This window comes from Ochotona curzoniae, unplaced genomic scaffold, assembly GCF_017591425.1.
Source record: "Ochotona curzoniae isolate NIBS_2020 unplaced genomic scaffold, NIBS_Ocur_1.0 contig_2210, whole genome shotgun sequence".
Taxonomy (NCBI): domain Eukaryota; kingdom Metazoa; phylum Chordata; class Mammalia; order Lagomorpha; family Ochotonidae; genus Ochotona; species Ochotona curzoniae.
The window spans coordinates 10,962,501-10,979,722 of NW_024465369.1; the positions used below are offsets into that span (position 1 = coordinate 10,962,501).

The following is a 17,222-nucleotide window of genomic DNA, read 5'->3' on the forward strand; positions in this document are numbered from 1 at the left end:
CGAGTGGGAAAAGCGCTTGCCACATTTGTCACACTGATAGGGCTTCTCGCCCGAGTGAAGCCGCGAGTGCTCGATCAGGTGGTGCTTGTGTTTGAATGCTTTCTTACAAATCTGACACTGATGGGGTCTCTTTCCTGGGAGAGAGAACAAGAGGGCAGGGTGATTAGTGTCTTTGCAGGAAGTCTCTTTCCAAGAATTCTGCAAATGTTCAGACTCGGGCATAAGTGTGCCTGCTTGTGTCTGAAGGATCAATACAGGCCCGGTCTCATCAAGTGAGGCTCAGGAAGATGCATTCTCATCTCATTCTGTGACTTCCTAATGCTCACTAACTCAATACAGCTAATAAAGAAGAAAATCTTAGAGATGCTATGATGGAGGGAAAGTCTCAGAGCAGAAGCTGATAATTGCTAACTGTCTCATTAAGTACTTCGAGAAAGGTGCTAAGGGACAAGGCATGGTGATCATTCTTGCCCGCACAGTCATCCGGTTGTTTGGTGTCCCTTACATTTTGGTTTGCCTATGCAAAACGTGGACCGACACAGATACCTTCCTTATACGTTTAAACAAATACTCGTGTCAAAGTGGTAAAGATGGCATCTTTTGCTGATTTTGGCATTGATATCCTCTGCTTTTGGCTCTGCAAATGGGCTCGGGGTCTTAAGCAGGAACAAACCTCCAAGTGAAGAAGAAGCAGAAGCAGAGGAAAGAGGATGTAAAGCATGGCTTATCAGTCAAATGATTCTAAGAATAAAAACATCTGAAAACTTGAAACACAAATTAGAAAGATGTATGTCGTGGAGGCTGAACTAACTCCAAACAGTGCTTTGCCCCCTAAAGTTTTCCATGTGATGTCAGCCACTTGTTGAGTGTTAAAAAACACTCTTCAGCTAGAGAACACTGTATTTCCTTTGGCATTCCAAGCAGTTTCTAACCAGTGTTTGGAACTTGAAACCAGTGCCAAGCCTAAACACATCTGGTTGATTCCAGGCCACAAATAGCACTGGAATGCCTTCAACACCTTCCATAGCTGCCATACTTAAAAGTTTATGTCCAAAATAGAACTGACAAAGAAAAACTTATCAGTGGGATGCTCCGGAGTTAAACTCAGAAATGAGTCCTGTCGAGTACCATGTATCATAGCAACATACATGAAGCCACGTGCTTCTGTCTGCTAACACAAACTGGCACTGTGGAAAACTGAACTGAAAACCAACATTAGGAGAAGCAAGCCTATTCTCACTCACTATGTGTTGTTATAAGATTAGGAACCCATTCCACACACTTTAGCTATTCAATTATATGGTGATGTATCTTCTCAATTAGTGACCAAATAGCTTTCAAAATGTTATTGAGTACCTGCAGGGCATGCCACTATTAAAAAAAACATGCTGCAGACTGTATTTGTTCTCTCATTAGTGGTTTTTGTTTGATTGGGATGTCATTTAGTGAGGACAGATGTGGAAAGGCAAAGTATTAGAATAGGAACAGGTTATTTACCTGTAAGAGATGCAGTCAAAGAGATATGTGGTGGTGACTACATTTGACTGGGAACAAATTCCAGTCTACTTTCTTCAAGGCACTTGAAGAAAACAAGTATAATTCAAACCACACCAGAACCACTCCTTAAGTTTTGGGAAAGATGTTCTGTGTGAAGTAAACAGGGTAACAGAATTCCAATGGAATGCCAAGAGTCTGGAAAGACAGCATGCTATCCCATCTGACAAAGACCACCCCAGTGGGCTGGCAGTGTAACAGAAAATAGCAATACATCTGGGGAGCAGACACAAAGGTGTTGCACCTCCAAGGAGACTTCTAGTCAAGATGTCATGGATTGAGTCTGTCCTGTGGTCATGAACCTTCCAGAAAAAGATACTCCCAGGAACAGGGAGAAATGTTTTTAGCAGTAGCATTTTATTGACAGGGGCAAGATGGTGCCATGCTAAACAGGGAAGGTGGGTTCTAGAGCCTTTCTGTCTGGTTCAAATCACTCTTTTTTTTTTTTTTTTAACTGTGTGTGAATTCTCAGGCATGTTAAGCTCTCTGAAGGTCAGTCAGGGTCCTGGGAGGTAAAGATCATTTGGGGATTTCCCATGCAGACTAAGCAAAAGCAGTAAAGGACACAATGAATGCAGTGTTTTGAGTCAGGATTTCACAGTTAGCACTCAGTTGATGTTAGAGCATCTTAATCTTGCTATTTAATAATGTTCGATAATGTTTCAAGTTCGAAACAAGATGCATGATTGACTCAAGAGCAGAATACAGAGAAGAAGTGAATCTGAAAACAGAGAGAAATCATAGATAATATGTTTTCTGGTGCTTTAGTTACAAAGCTGTACGTGGGAGAAACTGTCACAAATCTCTTTTGGATGTCAATGTCCCATCAGTTCAGGGACCTAAAAAAGGCCATTCAGTTAGATGATTTCATTGAGAAAATGTGTGAATCATTTTAAATGAACATTACGCTTAGCATAGCTCCCTTGTTTCCAAAGGAACAAACACAGAGCAATGGCCTGAGAAACTGTGGGAATTCCAGGGCCTGTTAGAAATGCCCGGTGGATAGCTTGCTGCTAAACTATAGTCTGTCATATCAATACTCCATGAGGATACACAGTCAATTGCCAGAGACTGCATTTAGTAATTAACAATATGCTTATAGTAGAAATATACTAATTTCGTATTATGAATTGATAATCTAAAAGAAAATACTCAGCTATGATGTCATGCAAAGGAAAAATTTGGAGGCAAGGACAGTTTTGATGTGTATCTTGCATGAAATGCTCTAACATTCAGAAGTTTTTATAGTTTTAACAAATTCTACGTAAAAAGGGACTGACTTGGACACTCATTGCTTTTTTTAACTTTTTTGATTGTTTTAGCTGATTCAAATCAAGATGTTCTAGAATGAAATTTCCTCCTGAGCAAGATTCAGAAAATCTCCAAATACATATTGAGTGAGTCAACTTTTTAGGGTAAATTCTTTTCTCTGATATCTAGGTTCATGATTCATATGACAGGAAGAATGATAACTGAATCTAGTAAGTACATTTGTGAGGTAAAAAAAAAATTGTAACTGAAAAAAATGGTAATTTGCTTAAAACATAGACATTACCTACTCAAAAGCAGAAACATTTTTATTACTTTTCTAAATAAGGTAGCTTTAAAATTACCTGTCACAATGTTTCAACAGAAAAAAACAATTACATGTCAGATTTAAATCTTAGTGGAATAAAAATGAGTGTTTGACAATATCTAAGCATTTAAACATTTTTTAAAAAATTTATAGTTCTTGCTTGTGATGATTAACCCCACTGAAGTCAACATAAACACAGTTTCGTTCCACTGTGTCAGTCCCATGTCCCAAGAATAGCATTCAAGCACCAAGCTTCTGACAAAAAAAATTAACCATTATGACTTTGGTATTTGCCTAGAAAATAATTAAGACAGGTTGAGACAAAAAAGCATGGGATCCCAAGAATAAGTATCTCATAATTTTCTTTTTCAACAATTTTCTATGTTAAATTGTAAACAAATTGTAAATTGTAAATTGTAACAAATTGTAAATTGTAACAAAACACTTTATCAATGATACATTTGTAATCAACACATAAAAACCAACTAATGACTTAATTTTAATTCTCAAATTTGGAATCAATCAACCCCAAGAGTTCTTTCTTATAATATTTCTTACATCTTCCATCTTAAATATTGCAAGACTTTTTTCTTATAATATTCATAGTAATGCATTCTCAAAATATTACTAGTGCTTAAGGAAAACAAATAAAAAGCTTGTAGGGCCCCATTGTGACAGGAAAATGGAATCCACTTCCACATTAATCACAGAGATATAAAACCAATTAAAGAACTTGACTTGGATGGAACCTGCTATATGGACAGTAGTGATGTCACAAGATGTTTGGTCAAGAGACCAAAAAGTTAATACGCTGGGAAAGGCAAAAGGACAATACATCACCAGTTTAGAGAAATAATTGGATGATTAGCTTTTTGTTCCAAAGCAAAGTTTTTAGGCAGCAGATCTCAGATTTGATAGGACTAGTCATTTTAGTATTACTTTTGAAAATAAAATTTGCTTTTAAAAATGGAGTATATATATATTTGTGTTCACCAACTTTTGGGTCTCTTATGTATATGCCTGTGGTATTCATGGACTATCTAATTTCTAAGAAATAAATGTACTGACTGGATGTCAATGTTTATGAAAGCCCTCACTAAAATAAAAGTTTCACACTCACCATGTAGTGAAAGATAGAGTTTGCATATGGTCATATAATAAAACCAATCAGAGAAGGAAAGATGCCTTCAGGGATGTGTCTATTGTAGCTGAATAATGAAATACAAAATATATTTGAGGTTGATTAAAATCCTACAGAAAATTTAGGTATGAAAATATCTTTATTCTGTAAATGCTATAACAGGATTTGGTACTACAAGGCAGTATCTATAATAAGCGAAGCAAATGTAAGAAATTTTGTCTTTTCAAACATTGAATTATATCACACAAGCATAAAAGCTGTTTGAATTTGCTACTCGAGTTGGATTGTCTTTTAAGTATCATTAATTGAACTTTTAAAATGATAATGAATATTTGTAATTAAGAAAAAAAAAGGAAACTGGGTGTTTAGAGAAAGAGTACTATTATTTACCAACCTTGTCCTCTTTACAAACCCTCTCAACATTTCATGTTACTGAACTTGCTGTCCTGACCCCCAACTCTTAGACTGATTATGGTCCCTGGTGCTGCCAAAGGAGCTCCAAGGTGTGATATGGAGTGTCAGTGCATTTCCAAGAGTGCCTCCATTACCAAAAATGGTGTCTTTTATGTAGGAAAAATAGAAAAGGCAGAATTAACATTCTCTTTTCTTATCTTCTTCCTTCTCCTTCTTGCCTCATCAATGCTTTCCCCCCGAAAAGCATTCATGTTTATTTCTTTCTCCATATTACAATATCTGCTATAAAGTTTCTGGTTTAAGATGGATTATTTTCTTTGATTTTTTCCCTCGCTGGTATTTTGATTGAGATCCTACTGTCTTTGTTTTCTCATCAAAGTCCAGTAGACCAGGATACAGTTCTAGCAGATAAAAGCCAGAGATGGGTTAGGGACAGGGATGAGATTGAGTTACTTTGTTGTGCAGGGCCGAAGAAGAAGGGAGAGAAAGAACAGAGCTGCAGCAGGAGTATCTTCTTGAGGGTTAAAGGCAATATTGTTTCACATGATACCTCCTCTTTCTTTAGAAAAATGGGAAGTGGCATTCAGCCTAGTGGGGAGGATGCTGATGCTACACATTGTATCCCCTGGCTTCAAACACTGGATCCAGCTCCTGACTCCAGCTCCTGACTCCAGCTTTCTGCTAATGCAGACTCTGGGAGGCAGCAGTGATAGTTCACTCTCCACATGGGACATCTGAATTGAGTTCCTGACTCCTATCTTTAGATCAGGCCCTTCCTCAGCCACTGTAGCCATTAGAAGAATGAAGTAGTAGGTAGGAGCACTCTCCTTTTCTCTTTTAAAACAATTGAAATATATAACAAATAAAAAATAATTTGCTCTTCCGTTGATGTAAGAGTCAGGTTGCTGCCTTGCAATTGTTCCTAATTACTAATGCATGAATTGGAAAATAAACTTGTTAAAATGTAGGAGGTTCGTTTTAGTTTTTCAAATATAGGAAGCTTCAGTAGCTTATCCGATCTCTCACTTTTTAAAACAATATTATAACTTTTAATTGATTCAAAAGGTGAGAAATTTATTGTAAAACAAACAAAATCAATCCAAATCAGGGCTTACTTGAAACTGATTCATCATTGACTGAACTCAATATTAGGTTTTTAGGTATTCAGGTACCTCATAGCTTAAAAATTTGATGATACTTTCAGTAATTAGCTTGTGTGATGTCATTTCATTGCCCTGGTCATTTAAACATTCTCTTGATAGGATCTGCAAATTTTGCTTACAGACTGACTCGAAAGATATGAAGACAAGTACACTCATAAACACACGAATGATCCAATAAACAGGCAACAAAAAGTCCTACTGAGCTAGGCAAAAGCATTATTTCTTCCTTGTTGAAGGTATCAGCATATGCTGCATCTTATGTTGCACAAGTGTACTCATTAAATATTATGAAATGTACAGCAGGCCGGGAAGCTCTAACTAGCTAGTCAAAGTCACTCATACCTGTGTGTTCGTATTTATGTCGCAGAAGGGAACTGCTTTTCTGGAATGTCTTGTCACATAAGTCACATGCGTACATGCCACTCTCTGTCTTCTTGATCTTCTTTCGAGACAGACAGGAGTCGGAGTCTGTCATGTCATCTAGGCCTGACATGTAGTCTTGTGCTCCATCAAGCAATTCTCCCTGTGACATAATCACACAGTTCAACACAGTCTTTTCTCTTTGTGTTTACACCAAACAACTTTGCATAGGCTGACATCTGAAGCACCTCAGAAGTGCTTGGTATCAATCAAGCTAATGTTAAGATATTTTATTCTCCATGAACAATATATGAGATCTGACATTTCAACAAAAATATAAACCTTCTTCCCCTGAATGTGAAGCTTGTTGTTTTTCTAGGACAGAGAATGGTTAATTCTTAATTGAGAAACATATACATGTTTTTCTAAAATCCATCATTTTCTTTGTACCAGGAAAATGTCTGAGTAAAAATTAAACTTCAGAATTTGTGTATTTTCAGTGTGCTTAACTTTAGAAATGATTGGTAGCTGTAGAAACCCCATTTTAATTGAATTTTATATTTAGGTACAAAATGTTATTATTATGCAATCTATTTAAATGTATGTCTACAACTAAAAGCCTCAAGCAATATTTTTATATTTAATTTTCTAATTTGAAATAGGGAATATTAATAACACTTTTTATCAATGTTCTATCTATGTTAAAACAGCCTTCAGCATTGAGCAATAATGAATGTGGATCAGTAAATTATTAAATTTCTTGATATTTATTTTGTCTTGATCCTACGGAGTACAAACTTGCATGATAACATACATTTCCATTTGCTAGTCCACAGTTCAGTTTTCTTAGACTACGCTTGCACTAATTAATATTAGAACAGATTAAACAGGCTTAAAAACATTTACAAAGAGGGCAGACACACTGCAAATTGGAACACCAGAACAGCTGTTACAGAGGTGTACTATCACTTACGCTCCTATTTTGCAAACAGGGCATGTACTGCATAACATTAAAACACCTATGCTTTTCCATTTGGAAACTAGAGATTATTTGCTAGTTTGAAGATGAGGTAAGCAGCTGTGGAATGTACAATATGTGTTTTAACATATTCTTCAAAATTAACTGTTGCTAGAAAACAAAGTCCACATCAAATTTACGTATGTATCGTTGTAGCTTAGGAACATCTTTAAAAGCATGTGACTGTTACAAAGTACAAATGGCAGCACCCCTGTTAAGCCCTACCAAATATTGTTAGCAATGTGGATGAATCAATCTGAATAAAACCCACCAATAAATATTAACTTCTTTATCTTTTTTCTCAAGGCATATGTGTTTGCAGAATACAGTGTTCATCTATTCACTTTTCTTGACCGCTCAGTTTTAGGTTCATGTTAAACTTTCAGCTCTGCTGATTTTTTCCTCAAAGGATTTTCCCCCTATATGCGTGTAAACCATGAAATTTTCACCTCCTTTCTTCAGAGCACAAAGACATGTCTCATTACCTGAAATCCTTGTTTGCGCTGGTACTTCCTCCTCTGCTGCATATCAGCAAAGGTAGCTGCTCCAGTTGGGTAGGTATAGGCCATGTGTGGTAGGAAGCTCATCTGATCCAGTCCCGGGTATGGTCGGAGCCCAGGGATACTGGTTTGGACTGGTGGCATGAAAGTGGCAGGGGGAAATGCGCTTTGTGGTGGAAGAGCTGTGTACAAAGGTTTGGCACTGAAGGGATTCATGCCAAACACTGGGTTAGTGCTTTTGTTGTCCAGATTATTTGAATTTGAAAACTCTTTCTTGATAAAAGTCAAGTTCAGAGGCTCATCTGAGTTTTCAGATGATGAAGAAACACTGTTATGGTCTAAATTTATGCTACTAGCTTTTGTTTTGTTCTTTGTGGCTATAATACTTTTGGGTTCTTTCATTTGTTTTGGTAATGACAAGTCCAAAGGCTCAGCCTGGAGCTCCTCGGAAGAGAAGCTGTTTGGAGTGTATGAACTACTGTGGGAGTTTTTAGAAGATGTGGAGGAAAGATTTAAGGGAGAAGGAGTATTACTCCTTGAGTGGTCCAATTTTTCAACTGGTTTAATATTGGCAAAATGGGAAGGTTTAGTTAGCCTGAGAGGAGGATCACAATTCGTCACACTGTTGTGGAGTTCTGCTATAGATGGCGATGTTATGGAGTCCATAGGTTTAATGGGAGAGCGGGGCAGTAAAGAGTCTTTTGTGGGAGGGTTACTGTTGGGAGCTAACGGCTTGGAATTCCTCTCCAGTGACGGGGATCTGGAATTTGAATACTGATAGACTTTTCGTTGCTCAAACCATTCCTTCACAAATTCCTGAGGAAGGCCCACAGCGATGGAGATTTTGAGCAGTTCATCAGAGTTGGGCTCCATGTTCATAGCATAGTATGCTTTGAGTACAGACATGTGGTCCTTGTATGGGTTGATGGGGCTTGTCAGTCCTTTCTCAGAAAGTACCGATGACAAGAGGAGGGCTTTATTATCAACAAAAACTCCTGCCTTGTTGGGGACTATGTTTTCATGAGGTTGCAAGACTGCTTTGATCTCTTCATTCATCTTACAAAGGTAACGTTCATGCTGATGCAAAGGAATGGGGCCAGGAAAACTCTCTTTACAGAACTGGCAGGAAAATGGAGTGGATATGTTATGGTTTTCAATCATTTTATCATCGGTGACCAGATCTATTAAGGTACGCAGCTTCTCTTTTTTGATACTACTGATCTGTCTCCTTGAGTCAGTAGTCAAGCTCTGGAGGCAAGCTTTGGCTTCATTGACTTTTTCTAACGTATAGTCAATTATACTTTTAGTGGCACCGTTATGACTCACTACTGGAAGACCGACAGCTGGAATATTAGGAGAAGTCACTCCTTGTTCCTCAGGTTGAGAGCATGGATCCTTCATATGATAACCTTTCAACTTGGAAATTTCTTCAGCCTTGCAGTCCATTTTTTGCCGGGAAACCGTATTGTCCACAATCTGTAGAACCTTTTGTACCTCGCTTAGATTACTATTCATTGTGGGAAATCCAAGTAAAGGGGCTTCCATCCCTACGCCTAAGTGTTGCATTGGACTCTGAGCAGAAGGATGAACGCCTAAAGGGCTGGTGGCTCCAAGTCCACCATTCATAAAGGGACTAGTGCCACTAAACCCGTGTGTGGCCATTAGAACTTTATAGTCATTGAAGTCTAGTGGTTCTGTTTTAATTTTAAGTAAGCCTGTTTGCTCAGACATACTAAGTGGTTTTCCATTTTCCAGCTTGTTTCTTAACTGAGTGATGGCTGAATTGGTAGGAGAGGAAGAAACAGAATTAGGGGAAGAACCCGTCTTGATATTGTTTCTCATGCGGCCATTTACCGAGATTAAGCCAATGCACTTCTTGCTGCTGATGTGTGAACTGTAGGAACCCGAATGGGAGAAACGTTTCTTGCAGTTCGGGCACTCATAGGGTTTTTCACCTAAAATGACAATTAAAATGAATACGTCAGACCTTCGATTAAGTAACAACTGCAGATGTCTACCAAGATAAGATTCTGTGAAATAAAATGAAAGGAGCACAGGGGGATACCTCGGCATTCTGGGTGCTTAGGTTAGAATTATGTGACTGTAACAGTTTCTGGGCTTTATCTACCCTGGGAGGACATAATTCAAGATGTTAGCAGTGGAAGGTGAGGGCTATCTAAGGCTTTTTCAGTTAAGATCCCAAATCTTGTCTTGTCATCGGCAGCCTCCTATTTAAGCAGAGTGTCAGATTAATGTGTGGCCAATAACACAATAAAGATGTCACAGTATTTAAAGGGAAACACAGCCATGACTTTAATCAACTCTGTGGACATTCCATTGATTTGACCAATCCAACCAGTCCTCTGAATAGCATCCAATTTGATAATAAAATCTTGGCAGAGCTATCAAACTAGTTATAAAGAAGAAATCTCAGCGGAACGATATTGGTCTGTGATACAGAGCTCCCAGGAATCAAGTAACATTTATCCTGTGTGAGCTCTTATCAGATATTCTTCAACCTTTTCTTTCAGGGGTGGGGATCAAAAATGAAAATAATTCAAAATTTGCCAACTATGTTCCCTCAGGTCAAAATTATTTAATCTGGAGAAAAGATTTCTAAAGGACACAAAGGAGACTCTAGATTCCATAACAAGGATTTGTCGCGTTAAAGAAGCACAGTGTTTTCGAGGAACAAGCTTCTTGGTGGTGCTGAAAGTCTCATGGAGAGCCATGCAGCACACCTGGTTTACAAAATCATGGAGCCCGTCTAAAATCTACGAAGCTGTGCAGATTTTAAACAATCTTTAAAACTCAGGTAATCAACAAAATGTCAGTGTGAACGGCAGCATCTCGGCTACTCACCACTGTGAATTCGCAGGTGCTCCTTCAGATGGTGTTTATATTTGAAGGCCTTGCCGCACTCTGTGCATTTGAACTTGCGATTACCTGCTCCTTGGGTTAGCATTTGGTGCTGTAAGAGGAGAAAGACTGACATCATTTTTTTGTGTAGGAGGAACAAGGAAAATTCATTACAAGTATTTTTAAATGACCTCTATGTTTTAGGCCAAAAGGTTTGCGTGTGCTTATTTATCCACCCAATCTTTCAGAGTTGCAATAAAAGTGATAATGTTGGTAATAAAATTGGAATGAATTAAAAAAAAAGTGCTTTCACATGTGCACCCAACGCTTGCTTTTAAATTATTTCTGTAGTCTCTTTTCCAAAATGTGTGTTTTTTTAAAGCCTTCAGAGATGCAAAAGTATAATTATAAAGATGTTTGTATCTCTTTGTGCTTACTGCAAATTCTGAAGACTGAAGATTCCCTGTTAGGATGCAACTATTTTTTTTTTTTCAAGGAAAAAATAAACATTTTCCTGAAAATTCGGAACAGTTTTTTTTTTTAAGCCCACACACTTATAAAATACATTACCAAAATTTCTATATCAGGGTAAAAATGTACCTCAACCTAAAATAATCTGAATTTTTAAGAAGGGCAAAAAAAATCCCCCCAAATTAAAAACACACAAAACACCCTCGACTATAAATATTTCATTATACACAAAGCATGCTTAAATATCCCATTCACTTCACTAGCAGCAAATTTAAATTCCTTTTTTCCTGAGCTGCTCTGCCTATCGGATTTGATTCATTATCAAGTGTAAGAAACAACATCTTGGGTAATAGCTGCTTGAACAGTTTTATCACAGGCCGGTAAGAAAGACCTCAACGACTTTTCCTGTTCCTTTTTAGTAATGTGCCAGGGAGTAGGGACAGAAAAGAAAAAATAAGTTTGCTGAAAAGACAAGTTAAAAGCAGCAAAGATATAATCAAACACAGCTGACCTTTTTGAACAAGAGGGAAAAAAAGGGCGGTGTGACTTAGAATTCAGAAAAAGAAAAAAAATACAGTCATCCACTCTGGATACTCAAGGTAGGAGGTCAGCCTCTTTCAAGCAGCAATGACACAAAAGCCTTTTGCAAAAAAGACAGCACAGAAACGGTATGACAACTGCTAGGGTGTGCTGAATCTTCCCACATTCCTAGTGAGACAGATGGTGTTACATGGGACACAGGGAGGTTTGTTCAAACAGCAGCAACCTTCAAAGATCAAGCGGAGCCCAGCCTGCCGAGCGCCATTGAGGGACCAGCGCTCATATGTTGCTGAGTTGCATAAACAAACAGCAACAGCTGCTTTGTCCCCCCCACGGCCCTCAGAGGACTACTATAAACTTTAGTTGTGCCACTGTTAATATGATACAATCATTTTAATTTACTAATTGCAAATGCCATGAGCAAATGAGGGGACTTTTCAACACCAAAGCTACCATTCATAATGCGCCAACGCAATCACACTTCTGCATGTGAAATCTAAAGCAGTTATGCTAGATAAATATCTAGGTACTTTTTTTTTTTCCTAGAGATTTTGTGCATACAAGCAAGGGGCGATAAACTGTTACATAAGCAAAACTATGCAAGTGTATTTTTACAACAATCTTTGTGAAACATTCAGGTGACAAGCCCCATCAAACCTAAATGGAGTGATTCATAGGAATTGTTTTCTCAAAACAGTAAAATTCCATAACCTAGTAGCCTCAGCACTGCTTGATAGTGTTTGCTTATTTTTATTTTTCTCACTTAAAAAGAGTAGGATTCACAAGAAAAAATTATATAGAATATTGTGTCTAATACTCTTTATAATATATATAGCAATATGTTGCAACACATATTGCAATATGTGTATAATATACATAGTAATTCCAGACTTGTTGGGCTAGATACTGTGACTTGAGACACATCATTTCTGCTACCCCAGACGCATCATAGTATCAATTTGCAAAGTCAGTTCTCCCAGGAGAACAGCAGGAGCAGTTTTGCTGCAGCATTTAAGAAATCCTGTGATCAGCCTGTTCAACCATTTTAGGGATGTGAAGACCTAGGCTTACCTGCTCAAGACAGAGCCTAGCAGTAAGCACAAGTGAACCAAAAGAGGCACAGAGATTTTTAACTTTTAGCTGCAAATGTGCATATCAAGAAGGGATCCTTTTTAATGTGCAGCCAACATTTTAGGATTAATCCAATTTATTATATGTATGCATATATACTGTATGCCCTTTTGCTTTTCCTTAAAACACTTAATTTGATTTCATAGACCAGCAGCAGCTTGTAAAAATACTCTAAGTAATTGAAGGTGTTATGTGACAACAGAAGAAATACACACTTCTCTCAACTTAGAGTCCTATATGAAAAACATTCTAAGAAAATTAGGTGAAAAATGGAATTAAAATTGCTGAGATGTTTAATAATGTATAATTAAAATGCCACAATTTCAGTCACTTTTTGTGGAACATAAAAATGAAACTGAAGTCAAGTTAAAGTGCAAATAAAATTTCTAAATTAGAAATTAACACACTCATTCGATCGTGAACATAAGACTATTAAATCATATTAGAAGAGACCATCAAAAAATCATTTAGACCTCAATTAGAGCTATTACCATTAAAAGATCTGCATCTTCAAAATGCCATGAAAAATTAATAATGATTGCCAATCAAAGCAATATCGTTTCTCTAAGGGGTTATTATAGAAAGAAATCACTTAAAACCAACCCCCCACCTGATCTGTCCCTGGCTTGTGCGTCACCATATGCCGCTCGAGCTGGGTGCGGTAGGCAAACGTGTAGCTACAAAGAGGGCAGGAAAAGTTCTCTTCATTCTTCTCATGGCGGTACTTGATGTGCTCCTTCAGTGATGTCAAGCGCTTGTAGCCCCGGTCGCAGTAGGGGCAGGTCAGCAGTTGGGCAAAAGCATCTGGAGTTCCAGGTGGCAGGTCTGTAGCCGAGAGACGAGTGAGAGAGAAGCGGGCCAAAAGGTCAATAAATCAATGGCAGCTAATGGGCTGGCTGCCCGGCCTGGTATGACAGGAATCACCGCAATTCGCTCCACCAAAGCGCCATCATTGCAGCCAGCCCCTCGCACACCAGTCCCCATGCACACCCAGGACAGACTTGTCGGAATCAGCTCACACTGCGCTAGGAAATTAATTAATTACTAACTTGAGCTTTTTTGTGTGTGTGGGTGGGGTGCGGGGTGGGGGGAGAGGGAGGATTTAAACAGCTGATAAACTGGGGACATTCTCTTTAGGTGACTGACAGCGATGAACTCTGTAGCCGCACCCAGGTGTGGTCAGCAAAGAGGAAAAGGTGAGAGGGTCAGGGTGGCTAAACTTTATTCTTTTCTCAAAAGTAAAAAAAAATTCAGAAAGATAGGAATACATTTAGATATTTTTATCTGCTAGAAATGGGCTCTAATTGTTCTTGTTCTTTATTGGATGTACAAATGACACAAATTTGCTGACAAAAAAAATTTCACAATACCCTAAAATTACAGTTCTAATCTTTGCTCATGAAATTCCATGCCTCTGCAGCTGTTCTCCAAATTTTAAGGTAAACACCCAGGCATGAAGTGCATTTGTAATTGTAACAGCTGCAGAGGTCAGTGCCGTGGCTAAAAATGAATCACAGTCTCACCATTTTCTTCTTGCCCATTGGCCTCTGGCGTGCCAAGGCGAGACAGCTCCTCGGGGGCTTCTGGGTAAATAATGGCTGTGTCACTGCGCTGAAGGTACTCCTCAATACTGACAGCATGGCCATCGCGTTCCTCCAGTTTCCTTTTGGCAAAGAACTCCTCAAAGTCTGCTGTGCAATTTGCATTCTTCACTGGAATCATAAAAGGAGAAGCAGTGTCTTTTCAGGGCTGTCTACATCACTGTTAGGAAGAAAGGCTGACCTGTTGGAGGACTGCAGGCACCCGGGATTATTGGCCAGAGGTGCAAAACGTGAGCTAGTATCAACTGATGCTTATTCACAAAATACACGCTGGAAAGGACAGTGCTTGGCTTTAGGTTAAACACACCTGCTCTTTTTCTTTGTAGAACACCAGTCTGCATGATTCACAAAGAATGAAATAAATTCAAAAATGATCTTAGTGAAATATTTTAAAAAATAACATTCTAAGATCCATGAGTAATATTATAAGCTCAAAGCTGCCTTAGCTATCATATAGAACTTCCTTTTCTCTTGCAAAAGGTATATATTGATTGTTTCAATTGTCCACTAAGTATCCCTAATGACAGATGCATCTGGTTGTGAAATAAAAGCTTGAAACCCTTCACCTGAGAGTATCACAGATAACTGAGTCGACATAGTCCAAGACAAGAAAGCACAAACATTCCTGGAGAGAGAATAACATCACTTTGAAAAAAAAAAAAAAAAGAACCAGGGAACATGGCAGTTTATTTTATCCCATAATTTCAATGTTTACCTCAGTATCATAAAACTGTGGAAAATAAAATTAAAGTCACAGCTGATAGAAATAAAATAAAAAGTAACAGAGGGAGTTGAGAAATTGGCCATAATGCTGTGTGATTTTGATATGATTTTAACTTTTGCAATTGTGACTCAATTCCCACACAATGAATAATAGTTGTAAACCAATTTTAGCAACTTGTGTCACAGGACTTGTAAATTTGAAATCTCTAGTTGTGTTTCTGAAATTAGTTGTGGCTTAAATATACTTAGCAAAATCTTCTACGCATGAGAAAGAGTTGGGAAAGCAGCTGTTACATTATTCTCTATTCCAGGTAGATGTTAAGGGCTTCGCTAGTATGTCTAATGCTGACATGCTGCCACCATCATTTTCAGGAGCACATAACCCTGGTTGTTCTAGGTTCTTCATCCCTACCCTCTTTGCCAGAAGTGACACTGTATATTTTCCATATTAGTTGTTTTTGGCAAAGTTGTGGCAGAGGGAAGCTTTGGCAAATCAGTTAATGGTTGCTCCCTTTCACTGTGATGTATTTGTTGATCTTTAAACGAGAAGAATAGAAAGTGGAACCTTCCATTAATTCAGCAAGTATTTACTGAATGCCTGGTATGTGTGAGGCATCTTGTCTTGCTCTGGTAAGCAAAGAATAGATCTACTCTCATCTGTCAGGCAGCCTTGAGGAAGATTAATATAACTGATAGCACCTCAGAAATAAATACATCATTATGAACTTGAGTAAGTATTGCAGAAGAAAGTTGTACAGTCGTATCAAGAAGTTAACAGAAAGACACAGTGTGATCTAGGAAACATAAAGCTTCCTAACTTTATAACCTGGGGAAGAAGACTGTATGCAAGGATGTAATGACTGGAAAGGGTAGGAGATAATTTAAGATCCGAAAGGAAAGCACTGGGACCCAGAGAGTGAGAGGTGAGCCCCAGGAGAGGCAGGCAGAAACACAACATGTAGTGGGCAGGGTAATGTCCCATTGAGGATTTAATTTGGGTTTTTATTCCAAGAGAAACAGGAAGTCATTGAAGAGTATTAATCAAGGAGTGTGGTTGGATGAAATTGCAATGATTTGCATTTCTAATTGGCAGCACTGGCTATAGTGTATCAGGGATTAGAAGAAGAGAAGAGCAAATTCTGGGAAAGGCTCTACCAAGCAAAATATATAGAATAAGCAATGGTGACGAGATGACAAAGTAGCTGAATTGGAAAGATTCTTAAATATAATTCCTAAAAACTTGGGGAAAGACTGGGTTTGCTGAAACGCGAGATGCTAAGAAACCTCCCTCAGTTGGAGGATTTCCAGTCACCAAAGAAGGGAATACTAGAATTCTAAAAAGATTTGCAACTGTGGCCAAATGTGTGGTATACAACAAAAGGAAAATGGGGCAGTTATAATTGGTGAGATATGTACCAACACTCCTGAATGCTAGGAACTTTCCTTTTGGCCACTCCAACTTCTGTTGAGTTTAGCAAGAACAGCAGACAGATTCCCTCAGTATTAGGTTTGGAAGGTGCAACAGTGGAGTAAAACATTATATATTAAAATGTTGCTTTGATATTTTCCTATTGGGGTTTAGCAGAACAGTAACATTAGTTAGGGTCATTTTTGTCTGCTGTTCTATTGTAATGCCATGGATGCTTTCCAAAGGAGACTTACTGGCGGTGACTGTGATGACATCATTTAACCCGCATCATTGGGTCCCTCGGGGAGTATGTGAAAACTGCCAACTTGCACAAACCACTTGCTCATTGTATTGGCTCAAAATAACTTTAGATCTATCAAAACCGCCTTTTATTTTTAATGACAACAAAAATAAAGGGGACAAAATGGTGAGTTGAAGATCAACTTTTTTAAATAACTTGCTTGATTGTACCAGTAGCTGACTTCTTTTCTAGTACTATGACTGTCAAAAGTAATATAATAGCCCCTTTTTGAACTCATACCAAACTGAATGTATAAGACAAAAATTTTTTTTGAGAACAGCATCACACTTGATGACCTTAGTGTAACCTAGTAAACATGGATAGATGTACATTTAATATCTCAATTTTATCTTGATATTTCAGCAACTATTGGAATTATCTGGCTATCTTTGCATGAATTTTCATTTGCATATGAATGTTTCCATCAGAAATGTAATCAAATGCAAATTTAATTGGATTTGC

At 38.1% G+C, this 17,222-nt stretch overlaps 1 protein-coding gene across 8 annotated transcripts in view; it reads right to left on the reverse strand.

Moving 5' to 3' along the window:
* The window catches only part of ZEB2 (zinc finger E-box binding homeobox 2), a 133,055-nt gene that overhangs the window by 4,497 nt on the left and 111,336 nt on the right, over positions 1 to 17,222 (reverse strand). For all 8 annotated transcript variants that reach the window (XM_040971541.1, XM_040971539.1, XM_040971540.1 and 5 more), the window contains 6 exons: positions 14,251 to 14,439; positions 13,338 to 13,552; positions 10,589 to 10,697; positions 7,712 to 9,681; positions 6,191 to 6,371; positions 1 to 134 (listed from right to left, as the gene is read on the reverse strand). The exon at positions 1 to 134 is cut by the window's left edge and continues 4,497 nt beyond it. In XM_040971541.1, the coding sequence (XP_040827475.1) occupies positions 1 to 134; positions 6,191 to 6,371; positions 7,712 to 9,681; positions 10,589 to 10,697; positions 13,338 to 13,552; positions 14,251 to 14,439 (2,798 nt within the window). The remainder of the gene's footprint in view (positions 135 to 6,190; positions 6,372 to 7,711; positions 9,682 to 10,588; positions 10,698 to 13,337; positions 13,553 to 14,250; positions 14,440 to 17,222) is intronic.